Source organism: Carlito syrichta, unplaced genomic scaffold (genome assembly GCF_000164805.1).
Source record: "Carlito syrichta isolate Samal-C Ts95f unplaced genomic scaffold, Tarsius_syrichta-2.0.1 Scaffold309624, whole genome shotgun sequence".
NCBI classification, from domain to species: Eukaryota; Metazoa; Chordata; class Mammalia; order Primates; family Tarsiidae; genus Carlito; species Carlito syrichta.
This window is the reverse complement of record NW_007253720.1, coordinates 935,884-948,134: the sequence shown is the minus strand read 5'-3', so window position 1 is coordinate 948,134 and position 12,251 is coordinate 935,884. Positions and strand designations below refer to the sequence as shown.

Genomic DNA, 12,251 nt, shown 5'->3' with positions numbered 1-12,251 from the left:
GTCCAGTGCGCGTCCCGGGGGCTTGCCTCCGGCCTGGCCTCTCCTCTTGCCACCGCCCGCCCGGAGCGCTGACGGGCAGCTCCAGACAGGGTCGGGGGCGCCCTCACCCTGGCGGCTCGCCCACCGCGGCTCCGTGCCCACGGGGCCGGCTCCCCCGTGGATCTCCCCGGCCCGCCTCAGCGGCCTATGCCCGACGTAGATTTTTCTTTCCCCTTCGGAGCCGTGAGGGGCCGGGCTTGCGCCCCTGCTACCTCTCCCTCGATGGTCAGCGCGGACCGGCCCAGGGCTGGGCATTTCTGCTCTCCCTCCTTGGCGAGGCGGTTCCTCGCCGTCTGACCTTTGCTCTGCTGCCGCGTTTTATGCTGTGCAACTGCCTTGCGGTTGCGTTTGCTCTCCCGGCCTCTGCAGGCCCGAGACTCCTCGGTCACCCTGCCTCCCTGCCTCCGGGCACCGAGCTGGGCCAGGCCCCGGGCCCCCGGGCGCGCTAGGGCCGTGGTGGGGGCTGAAGGTGCGTTTACATAACGCCAGGCGTGTGGGAGCTGGAGGAAGAGGTGGCGAGCATAGGAGAGAAGGCTCCCACCCTGCCTTCCTCTTGGTGGTACCAGGCTTGACATCACAGGAGAGACGGTACGTTCTGAGAAATTACAAGTCACCGAGGTTCCGGGGACAGTGAGCAGGGTGAGAGCGGGTTTGGCCCGCCAGGGCACCTGGGTCTCGGCTCCATCACTAGGGCCCGGGTTGTTGTGCCCAGTTGCCCCCCAATGCTGCGATCAAAAAGCGTTTAGACGGTAGCTGCTCTTGTGCAAGAAGATGGTTTCTCAATTCTCTTTGATTGGGGGCTGGGGGCAGAGAGGCAAGAGAGGTGGAAAATGGTTGCAGGGCTTGAAGGTTGAGGGATGGAGGAGAGGCCAAGTGGGCTGGAGGGGCTGGATGGGAGGCAGAGGGGGAGCTGCCTGCGGCCTCTTGCACTAGCTGCTGGAGGGGCTTCCATGTTGCCAGGCTTGGGTGAGGGCAGGAGGCCGCCTTCTGGCGCAGCGAGCCTCCAGGAACCCCCAGGGTGCTCAGTGCTGGAAGGGAAGGTGAAGATGCAGTGGGGCGCGTGTGGCAGCCCCCTCTCTCTTGCCTCCACGTCAGGGCTGTGATTCTCCAGTTCTGGGAGAAGACCGACGACACTTTGGAGGCCAGAGAACCTGCGAGGGGCGGAGGGGGTGGGGGGGAAGGTGGGTCTGTCTGGGTGGCTGAGGAGGCACTAGGCTTTCTGACAAGCCTCTTAGGGACTCGGGGCTGGAAGGTGAAAGGCTCAGAGCAGTTGGGGATTGTGGGTTTATCAACCTCTTAATAAGTTCAGTCTGGCCTGAGGCCCTACCCAAAATTGCACCGGTGGATTTCACAATGTTTAGAGTTCTCTGGGTCTTCACACAAATGGAGCATAAACATCTGAAATCTTCAGCTTTTTTTTTTCCTTTGGTGCAGGTGTGAGTCGGGCTAGCAATGGGAGGGCTGCAGTTGGTGTCCCCCCACCTCAGAAGGGTAGGAAAGAACTTGTAGAGATGTCCATTGTGAAATCTCATTTTTCTCTCCTTCCCGTCCCTTAAGAGGGTCTTCACGTGCTGCCAGACTCTGGATGAATTCCAACGTGGTGAACAGAGCACACTCACCAGTCTGGTGGGGGTGGGGTGCGTTTTGGTAGCAGATTTCTGAAATCTCAATGGAGAAATATTGATCCAGCTGTGGTGAGAGACTCGAAAGCCATCTGTTGGTTATGGGCAGTCACTCCCTGTTTGTGGGGTGTAAAAACCCTACTGCCCAGCCCTATGCCCTTTCCAGATCTCCCTCTGAAATGGCAGCATCTCACTAAAGCTTTAATGGGGGGAGAGATGGAACACAGGGCGGAGCCTAGGGACAAGTGGACACTGGGAGCTCACAGGTGTCATTTTTGTCTGCATCCTTCCAGAATAGTGGAGAGAGATGAGGGTCTTGTCCTTGGAATTCTGCTCTGTCCAGCTTATATTCTGGATTTCTTCTCCCTTTGGTAAAGCTGACATTGCATATGCCCAGGGGTTTGACCTTCTTTCTAGAATAACAAATTAAGGCAGCTTTTTTGTTGCAAAATTTGAAAGTAGGTGGCTTAAAAACTAAGGAAGGAGAAAAGAACCCATTAACGCAAAGTGGCCCTTGAGGTGTATTGCCCTGGGGTTTAATGCTTTGGGGTCACATGTGAATTCCAGTTGTCACTGCTAAAAGTCCCTTGTGACATCTTCAGCCCTCGCCACCCCCCCCCCGTAGTTCTGCGTGTTGGTACCCAGAAGACCTCAGAAGGAGTCTGTCCTCTTTATTCAGGAAACTTTGGTATGTCTTGGAGAATTATGTTCAGTTGGGTTCTAAACCCAGAGTGCTTGTCATCTGGCCCCTTTTGAGGTGGAAATTCTCTTGAGACGACAACCTGGGTTAGGGTTCTTGCCTAAGCCTTTGGATTTGAGGATAAAGTTGAATTTTGGGGGTTTCAAATGTACACGTGACAGGGTTTTTAAGACAGGAAAATGGCTAGAGTTGAAGAAGCTTCCATCTCATAGCCAACCTGGATCTCCCAGGCAGGGGAAAGCAATGGCTCGTTAGAATTTGTTTTTAAAGCTCTCTGAAAAGAGTCAGAGGAAGAAAGTGAATGGAAAACACACTGAAAGCTACATTGCTCCTTCTAGACCAGACCAGACCAGGGCAGAGCAGATGAGTAACGAGCCACACCCGCTAAGTGTGGCTTTGGTTTCCCCATCTTCAGAGTAGCGGGAACAAACTCCTCTCTGGAGGATAGGGAGCAGGACTAGGGCCACACTGCAATGTTTCCGGGGTTCTGGGAGGAAGGCCTGATTCTGGGGACACCCCTTTCTACACCATAGGTGGAGCGTGATGTTGCATGCTGTAAGGTGGGGCGTCCTTGGCTCTTGGGGCCTGGGGCCACCCTGTGGATCCGGACAGCTGACAAGGTGGTGGGGGGATGTATCTGGGACATGTGGCTGGACTTAAGAGGCTCCACAGCTCAGCTGTGATCACGATTGTTCTTTCCAAGGACAGGCCCAGTCAGTGAAGGAAGCAAGGGCATTGGGGAGGGAGCACAGATGTGCTGGATCTATCGAGGAGAGAAAGGGCCCTGTGGGGCAGGTAGCCACTTGCAGAAGAGTTTCCCTTGTCTGTCTTTTTCTGGTTGAGGGAAGGGGAAGTCATTTCCTGCCCCTGTCTCAGGAGCAAGCTAAGGTCTATTCTTGTAAATTAATTTCTTGAGGCGAGGGAGACAAATTATATGATTTTGGTATCTGTAGGAGGAAGCCCTCCCCTGGGGGCCTGGAGTTCTGGTCCCACCCCACACACACGGACTTGGGCCAGTGGTTAGCAGGCTCCTTCTAGCTACCTTCTTTTCTGACTTAGCTTCATTTTTTTGTGTGTTTTGTTTTTTTTAGACAGGGTTTCACTGTCGCCCAGGCTGGAGTGCAATGGCACGAACAATCATGGCTCACTGCAGCCTCTCACTCTTGGGCTCAAAGCAGTTATCCTGCCTCAGTCTTCTAAGTAGCTGGAACTACAGACGCACACCACCATGTCTGGCTAGTTTTTATGTTTTTTGTAGACACGGGGTCTCACTGTGTTGCTCAGGCTAGTCTCGAACTCCTAGGCTGAAGCGATCCTGATCTCCTGCCCCAGCCTCCCAAAGTGCTGGGATTACAGGCAAGAGCCACCATGCCCAGCTCTGACTTGGCTTCTAATCTCCCTTTATGAGGATCTGAGCAGAGCTCAGTTTGAGAAGATCATACAGTGATACAGACCTTGAAGCTGACTAAAATACCCCAAAACCAGAGTCCAGCAAGACTCCCACCCTTCCATGTGCTGGGACTTTGAGCCCAGGTGATTGGCTGTGAAAGAGGGAAGAGGGAAGAGAGAAGAAAACTGAACTGCTAGCCGGTGATGGGATGAAGTGATGAGAAGCAACTGTTTTCTCTGGCGCTCTCTAACAGATGATGGCCAGAGGTGACCCTGGAGCAGGACAGGAAGAACGATTCCCAGACAAATCTAGCCTTCAAATGCCAGATTCTCCCACTGGGGCCATTCTTAGCAGATTGTCCTCCTTTGAAGGGTGTAGGGAGGGGCAAATCCTTGGCTTCCCTCACCACCCTCCCTCCCTCCTTTGAAAGTCCTTTTAAAGCAGTAAGTCATCATTTGGTCGTAGCTTAATTATCTAAACTGTGATATTGTCACAAAGAACCAAGCAGTTGTGGTGGGCAAGTTCTCTGGCAGCCAGAGACCTTTATTCTGAGTTGTTAAAGGGTTAAACACCTTCCCTGGGAGAGCCTGCTGAGACTGAATGGAGTGCAGGAACTCGTTCATTCAGGGCCACAACCTTGGCCGGTTTGTCATTAGCTGAGTTGTAGTTTTCAAAGTACAACTGTCAGGTTTTCCCAATATTTCCCAACTCCCCTTCCTAGGGTGAGCCGAGGGGAAGGTAGAAGTGGCTGGGAATGGGCATCCCAAGATTGTACGGGCCTTTTTTTTCCCCTTTCTATTGAGTTGGAGTCTCACTCTGTCACCCAGACTGGAGTGCACGCTGGACTCCAGCGTTCCTTCCGCCTCAGCCTTCCAAGTAGCTGGAACCACAGGCACGTGCTGCCACGCCCGGCACATTTTTGATTTATTGTAGAGACGAGGTCTTGCCAAGCTGCCCGGGTGGGTCTTGAACCCGCTGGCTCAAGCAGTCCACTCGCCTCGACCTCCCGAAGTGCTGGGATTACAGGCTGAGCCACTGAGCCCGGCCTGTGCGGGCCTTTAGCCTCTTGGTTCTTTCCAGCCAGCCCTAGCCCTCTGCTCAGCCCGTCTCCACAGGTACTGATGTACCGAGTGTCAGACTGGCTGACTCTGTGCTTCCAGATCCACCAGGCAGCAAATACAGGGTTGTGTGCTCTGGGGTTTTCGATATCTTGCTGATTTCAGCATTCTAGGACTCTCTTTTATTGTACTCTAGCTCATTCTCCTCCTCAAAAGACCTGGGCCAGGAAGTCCCATCGATGAAGGTGCCCTGGGGACCCTTAAATTCAACTTGACAGGTGGGGAAGAGGGGGATTCCCTTCTACCCTCAGGGTTTCTCTTTGTGGACTGCTTTGTAAAACCCATTCAACTTTTTTTTTTTTTTTGAGTTGGAGTCTCACTCTGTCACCCAAACTGGAGTGCAGTGGCCGCTCCCGGTCACTGCAGCCTCGACATGCTGGGCTCCGGCGATCCTTCTGCCTCATTCTTCCAAGTAGCTGGAACTACAGGCCCAGCTAATTTTTCATTTATTTTAGAGATGAGGTCTCGCCAAGTTGCCCAGTCGGATCTTGAATCTGCAGGCTCAGGCAATCCACTCACCTCAGCCTCCCCAAGCGAGGGATTACAGGCTGAGCCACCGAGCCCGGCTAACCCATTCAACTTTTAAGGGAGCTGAAAACGAAATCACCATAGAGGATGAGGGAACAGAAGGGATGGCAAAGAACACTAAACTGGAAGTGGTGAGAACTCGAACTCTGAGCCTTCCTTGTGACAGCTGACAAACCCCCCAGTCTTCTCCTTGCACACTGAAAATTCCCCTCACTGGGGTTCAGTCTGACAGAGAAGCTCTATCTGGCTTCACTTCCTACTGGTTGGGTTACTGAGCTCTGGGGTGACTCGACCAGGTTCCCTGGGGCTGGAGAAGTTCATGGTTGTGAAAGTGATTGGGGCTTTCCTGCCTCTCCATGAATACCTGGAGGTCATAGAGGCCTTCTGCAAGTCACTGTGAGCTGATGGTTGAGGTTTCCGCCTCTGGAGTTTCTGCCATCTGGGTTAAAAGCCTGCCTTGAACACTTCTAACTCCAGGACCCTTTGTGCTTCCACTTCTGCCTCTGCAGAATGGGTACCATTTCCAAGTATGGTGACGATTCAGTGAAAAAATAAATCACTGGGGGCTTAGCACAGAGCCTGTTGCCGGGAAATGTTTTGAAAATGTTAGCTGCTCCCATGATTACTACTTATTACTAGAAGGTTGAGTGGAGGTAGGAGTTCCTTCCCTCACAGTCTGTAAGAATGCTACCTAAAATCTGATAGAGGTGCTTCTTGGCTAAGTGGCGAGCTGGCTTGGTTTCTCTGCCCAGAGTCATCCAAATTGGCCATCAGTGTCTTCTTAACTGTCTCAGTGAGGCACGGCCTCCTCTCTCCTATTTATATTGTAAATCTCTTCCTTCCTTGCAGGGGAAGCAGAGAGTGCATATTAAACTGCACTTAAGATCGGCAGCCTTGCTCTGACTGGAGGTTGGGTGCGGCCCAGTGAGTAGAGATTGATCTTTTAACGAATTGAGAGTTGGATTTTTTTTTTTTTTTTTTGAAGACATCATTTAGCCCTGCTGAGGGGTTATCAAACAGGCAGCTCAGGAAGTTGTTTTTCTTTGTCAGCCAAATAAATTCAGCTGAGGCTCTTAGAGGCCCTCCTGTGAAGGTCTCTGCTAATGGGGAGGTGAGGCCAGCCGGGACCGCCAAGCCAGCCCTTGGTTTTTGCTGAGCTGGTGGTCGGAAGGAATTTTTCATCAGAGTTATGATGGTGAAGATGCATCCTAAGCTATGCCTGCCGGAGCCATTGGGTGCTGCAAGGTCCCACCAGAGCCGAGTCATCGTGGGCCAAGCTCCCACCCCCACGTCTGGCCTCAACTGCAGGCCCAGATGTTAACAGCTGCTTCTAGAGGGTGATGGGGGCCTGCTGTTTCCAACACCCCATTGCCTACAGCGGCTGCTTCTCCCCTGGCTTCTGGGGGGAGGACTCCTCTGAGAATTGGGGAATCTGCCTTCTGATTCCAGGGCCTGTTAAAATTCCCAAGCACCAGCCGGGCATGGTAGCACGCGCCTGTAATTCCGGCTACTCGGAAGGCTGAGGTGGAAGGATCGCCGGAGCCCGGCAGGTCGAGGCTGCGGTGGCCGGGAGTGGCCACTGCACTCCAGTCTGGGCGACAGAGTGAGACTCCAACTCAAAAAAAAAAAAAAAAAATCCCAAGCACTGCCCATTCTCCTTCATCTGTTAGAATTATGGCTGTTTTTAAAGATACTTCGTGATGAATTGGGGAAAGGATAGTGGATAATTTGCTTTGGGGGGGAGGTGCCTTTACTTGTTTCTCCCGCAGGGTAGCCAGTTGAAATCCTGGTCCTGAGAGACAAAAATGCAACTACACAAGGCAATATAAACTTCAAACTGCCGCTAACACTTTGTTGGCAGAACCTAGAGTATTCCTGACTCGGGTTTCTGGAGTAAGAGAATCGTGTTGTATTTGTCCGGGGTGAGAGTTCTGACTGGCATCAGAGTCTTCCCATGGCATCTTCCATTCTTATGCTAGGTCATACCTTTCCCTTCAGCCAAGTTCCCAGGACTGGGACCTGGAGTACTTAATCCTGGCCTGTTGACCCCAAACTCATTTATTCTAGAAGCAAAGTCTTGGAACCCCTACTCAGAATAAGAGGGCAGACTGAGGCAGCATGCTCTGGGGTTCCTGCCCCGTCGCCAGTCTGGTCCTTGGAAAAATTTCTTTCCAAAGATGCTCACCTACAGTCCACCATATCTATGGGATCCTCACAGGAGGCCACCTGCCAGACGCTTATGGCCAACTCTGACATGAGAAAGTCTCCTATGTGACAGGGATGATCTGATTTCATCTAAAGAGAACATAGGGGCAAGCACTGCCACTAGGTTGGCCTTCTTCAAGACAGGAGAAACTAAAGAGATACCAGCATCTTTTTTTTTTGAGTCTGAGTCTCACTCTCACCCAGGCTGGAGTGCAGCAGCACCCTCATGGGCACCGCAGCCTCGACCTGCTGGGCTCAGGCTATCCTTCCAAGTAGCTGGAGCTATAGGCAAATGCCATCGCTCCTGGCTACTCTTTTGCTTTATTGTAGAGATGAGGTCTTGCCTAGTTGCCCGGGCTGGTCTTGAACCCCTGAGCTCAGGCAGCCCTCTTGCCTCTGCCTCCCAGAGTGCTGGGATTACAGGAGTGGGCCATCACACCTGGCAGTACCAGCATCTTTTCAGAAGGCAGGGCCGTGGGAGCAAAGCCAATTGCTGGTGCCCTGTGTGAATCATCAGTCGACTGAGCATGGAACCTTGTAGAAAAGACTGGATGCTTTTGTTTGCATTAGCAGTGTAGGTGATACACAGGTAACAGCACTGTGGATAACCCCCTTTTTAGTCCTCTCAGCAGCTTTCCATCTAGAACTAGCTCTTTATTTTAGACAAGCCGGAAGTGTCCAAGGAAGTTCTTCTTCCCCACACTTTTAACTCTTTGTGGTCTAACTGTTGTCCCAAGTAGGGCAAGTATAATACTGAGCTGAATGCCTTTTTATTCCACTCCTCATAGGCATTTACAGTACTGAGGAGTTCCAGGGGACCCAGTGTCATTCTCCTGTGATTGGCGTATTGGGGTGGACCAGCCACGTCCTGAATTCAGAGGGACAGGGGGTTATCCATACCCCTTTCTCATACAGCACCTGGGAGACCAGATGAACCCAACAGCAGGGAGGGGTAGGATCAGTTCTCCTAGTGAGAACATCATCAGCATCTTGGAAAAGCGTCTGCCAAAACCCCACCCATATCACATTAATCCAGTGGTCTTCTTTTTGTTGTTTTAAGGGCTGTTGTCTTCCGCTTCTACCCTCCCTCCCTGTCCCCTGGGGTTTTTAAGATTGGGGTGGAATCTTCCCAGAGTCTAATCTTTCCCTCGGATTCCAAGTTGTGTCCCCTTGAGCAGAGGTCTTGGCCTTCTGTTGCTATTTCTTTAAATTGATCTCCAGCAGAATTCCAAATGTAAAGGTCAGCAGGCAAGGAAATGGCACTTCTAATAGAAAACAATGTGCACTTTCTAAATTTGAACCAAGCCGTTTCCGCTCTTTGATTTAAGTGACTTCCTGGGGTTCCGTGTCAGGCACTGCAGTTGAATCTCTGGCCGGATTCCAACTTAAAATTGCACTCTCTCAGTGAAATTAGAAACTGATCCAGGGTTGGCTTAGCTATTCTAGTAAATAGCGTTTAGGCCGAATGTTCAGCTCAGCACTTGTGGGTGATGTGAATGCCCCTCGAGGATTCCCCTTCCGAGTTGTCAGAAGGCCGCATACCCAGGGTTACTAGCTGCTGGAGATTGCTTTGTCAGAAGTGCTAGTAATTGGTTAATATCATGGATGTACGGGCAACAGATACAACCCTTCCTTCCTCCCGTGAATATCTGAAATAAAGGCTTTTGTTTATCCAGCTGATAAACTCTGTGGGAGCACAGAGAGCTGTCTGTGGTGTTGACCACGTCCTCAGTACCCAGCACAATGCTTGGCATGGAATGCACATAAGTGCTCAGGAAACCTAAGCGGTTATTCTCTTGGTCAGTGACAAATTGTTGAGTGCTTGCTGTGTGTCAGGCAACATGCTAAGTACTGGATACGCGTTTTCTCATTTAGTCCTCAGAAAAACCCGTTTTACAGATGATAAAAGCTGAGTCTGAGGCATACAGGCTAAATAACTCATTGGCAGCAATACTGCTCAGCCAAGATGAAAATTCAAACGTGGATCTGATTCCAGAGCCTGTGCTTATAGCCACTGAGCTGTATACTTTAAATAAGGAGCAGGGATTACGAGAGAACTCAGACTCTAGGCCTGCTACTGGCTGGTCTGTGTGACTTTGGACGGGTTACTTTGAACATTTGTTTCTTGTAGTAAGGAAGAGGAGGGGGACAGCAGTAGTTACTTTTTAGGCTCATGGGGAAGAGTCATGACTTCATACGTCTGGGACCTAAGAGAGTGTGTCCACATCTTAAATGCGCCATACGTGTTATTTCTACCAGTGACTGTTACTGCTGTTATTGTCGTTATTGGCCATCTAAGCTTTGGGGGTGGCTGGAGAGTCCGTGGAGGGGCTATGATACCTTTTGGGGTAGATGTGACAGGTTGCGTACTGATGCCCAGCATCCATTCTCTCTTCCTTCTCCCCACCCACCCCAGGGCCCCTAGAAGCCTGTTTCTCCGCGCAACCCAGGACCTCCGGCCCCATGGAGCCCCCGATCCCACAGAGCGCCCCCTTGACTCCCAGCTCAGTCATGGTCCAGCCCCTGCTTGACGGCCGGACGCCCCACGGCCGGCTCCAGCACCCCCTCACCATCCTGCCCATCGACCAGATGAAGACCAGCCACGCCGAGAACGACTACATAGACAGCCCTGGCCTGGCGCCCCACGCCGGCCCCAAGCGCAGCCGGGGCGGGCTGCAGGAGCTGGCCCCAGGGCCTGCCCGCTGTGACCAGGATGTCACCCACCACTGGATCTCCTTCAGCGGGCGCCCCAGCTCGGTGAGCAGCAGCAGCAGCACCTCTTCCGACCAACGGCTCCTAGACCACATGGCGCCCCCACCCGTGGCCGACCAGGCCTCACCCAGGGCCGTGCGCGTCCAGCCCAAGGCGGTCCACTGCAAGCCGCTGGACCTCAAGGGCCCCGCAGGCCCGCCCGAGCTGGACAAGCACTTCTTGCTGTGTGAGGCCTGCGGGAAGTGCAAGTGCAAGGAGTGTGCGGCCCCCAGGACGTTGCCCTCCTGCTGGGTCTGCAACCAGGAGTGCCTGTGCTCGGCCCAGACCCTGGTGAACTACAGCACGTGCATGTGCCTGGTGCAGGGCGTCTTCTACCACTGCACCAACGAGGACGATGAGGGCTCCTGTGCCGACCACCCCTGCTCCTGCTCCCGCTCCAACTGCTGTGCGCGCTGGTCTTTCATGGGTGCGCTCTCCCTGGTGCTGCCCTGCCTGCTCTGCTACCTGCCCGCCACCGGCTGCGTGAAGCTGGCCCAGCGAGGCTACGACCGCCTGCGCCGCCCCGGGTGCCGCTGCAAGCACACAAACAGCGTCATCTGCAAGGCGGCCGCGGGGGATGCCAAGGCCAGCAGACCTGACAAGCCTTTCTGATGCTCCCCGGAGACCTTCTGAAGTCTGAGACCACAGCAAGGCCGGAGGCGTGGGCCTCCGGAGGCTGGCCTCAGAGGTCGGTCCACTCCCCCCCCCGCAGCTCCGGAAGATGCAGAGACCACCGCCGCCTCCCCTCTGCTCCCCCGGAGGATGCAAGAGGACCGTGGGCTTTTTCCAGGGTCCTGGAACTTTGTGTCAGACAGACAATGGCAGGGGCAGGGTGTGGTTTCTGGGGGGATTTTTCTTTTTCAGAAGACGGAACACAGATGTGGACACATATCCGGAAGTTGCAGCTGCTTGAATGCCTTCCCGGCCCTCCCTCTGCCCTCCCCTCTCTCCCTCTTTTCCATTGTCTTTGGCTCTCCTAGGAGCCTAGCTGCTTGGGAGACATTGTTAACTGAGCGCCAGGGTCCCTTGAAGACCCTCGGAGTCTTGACTTCTCTGCCGCCCTCTCCTCTCTGCCCCGACTCCCTTCCAGTCGACCCCCACGCCTTGTGGAAGGTGTAGCACACCCTAGCGATGCCTGTTGTATATACTTGGCAGCCCGCTGAGAACAGAGGACTGCCGGTTAGTCCAAGCCTCGGTCCTCCTGCCTCCCCGGAGCCACCACGCAGCGCGTTTCTCCCTTCTGGTTTCATCACTAACTCTCGGGGCGTTCGGCTCAGCACACCGTCCTTCCTTGGGCTCTCACCGAGTCACAGACTCGCCTGCCACCACGTGTCCCGAGTTCTCTCTACTCAGATAATCCTTTCCAGAAACTTGTCGGTTAGAGAAAGCCAGGGCTGCCGACGCGAGACCAAATATCATTTTGCCAATGAGTCTGAGGCTGTGGTCTCTGGATCCAGTCATTATGTTTTTATAGAATAATTAAACCAGATGCTAACGGTGTTTTAAAAAATAATAACGAAACAACTTGCTTCCTTTTGGGCCACCCCCAGGAAGGGCTGATTTCAAAATCTGGGGGCGAGCCACCTCAAGGAACACAATTCCCCTCCCCACCAAGAAGAGGATTTTCACAGCAAAGAAGAGAGGAAGCACCTCCCATTGGCAGAATGACCGCTGGGCCGAGCTGGGTTTGGGCTGCTTCTCTTCTGATTCCGCTGCTTGCTGTCGTAGCCTTTTGTGTATAGTGATGTGTCTGTATCTTTAATGTAAATAGAGAGGTGATGAAAAAGTCTATTTTAGTGCTAGGAAGCTCCGGTGGGGGAGTCGACAGAGCTTGGAAGAGCTGGAGAGAGGGTGGGGGGAAGATTCTGCAGGGGCCACTGGGCTGGGCCCCCTGTCTG

The 12,251-nt window shown here is 53.3% G+C and overlaps 1 protein-coding gene across 1 annotated transcript in view; it reads left to right on the top strand.

The window, feature by feature from the left end:
• The window catches only part of SPRY4 (sprouty RTK signaling antagonist 4), an 11,324-nt gene extending 359 nt beyond the window's left edge, over window positions 1-10,965 (top strand). The window contains exon 2 of the mRNA XM_008067444.1: window positions 10,019-10,965. Within this exon, the coding sequence (XP_008065635.1) occupies window positions 10,066-10,965 (900 nt within the window). The 5' untranslated portion in view covers window positions 10,019-10,065. The remainder of the gene's footprint in view (window positions 1-10,018) is intronic.
• Window positions 10,966-12,251: the final 1,286 nt, after the last annotated feature.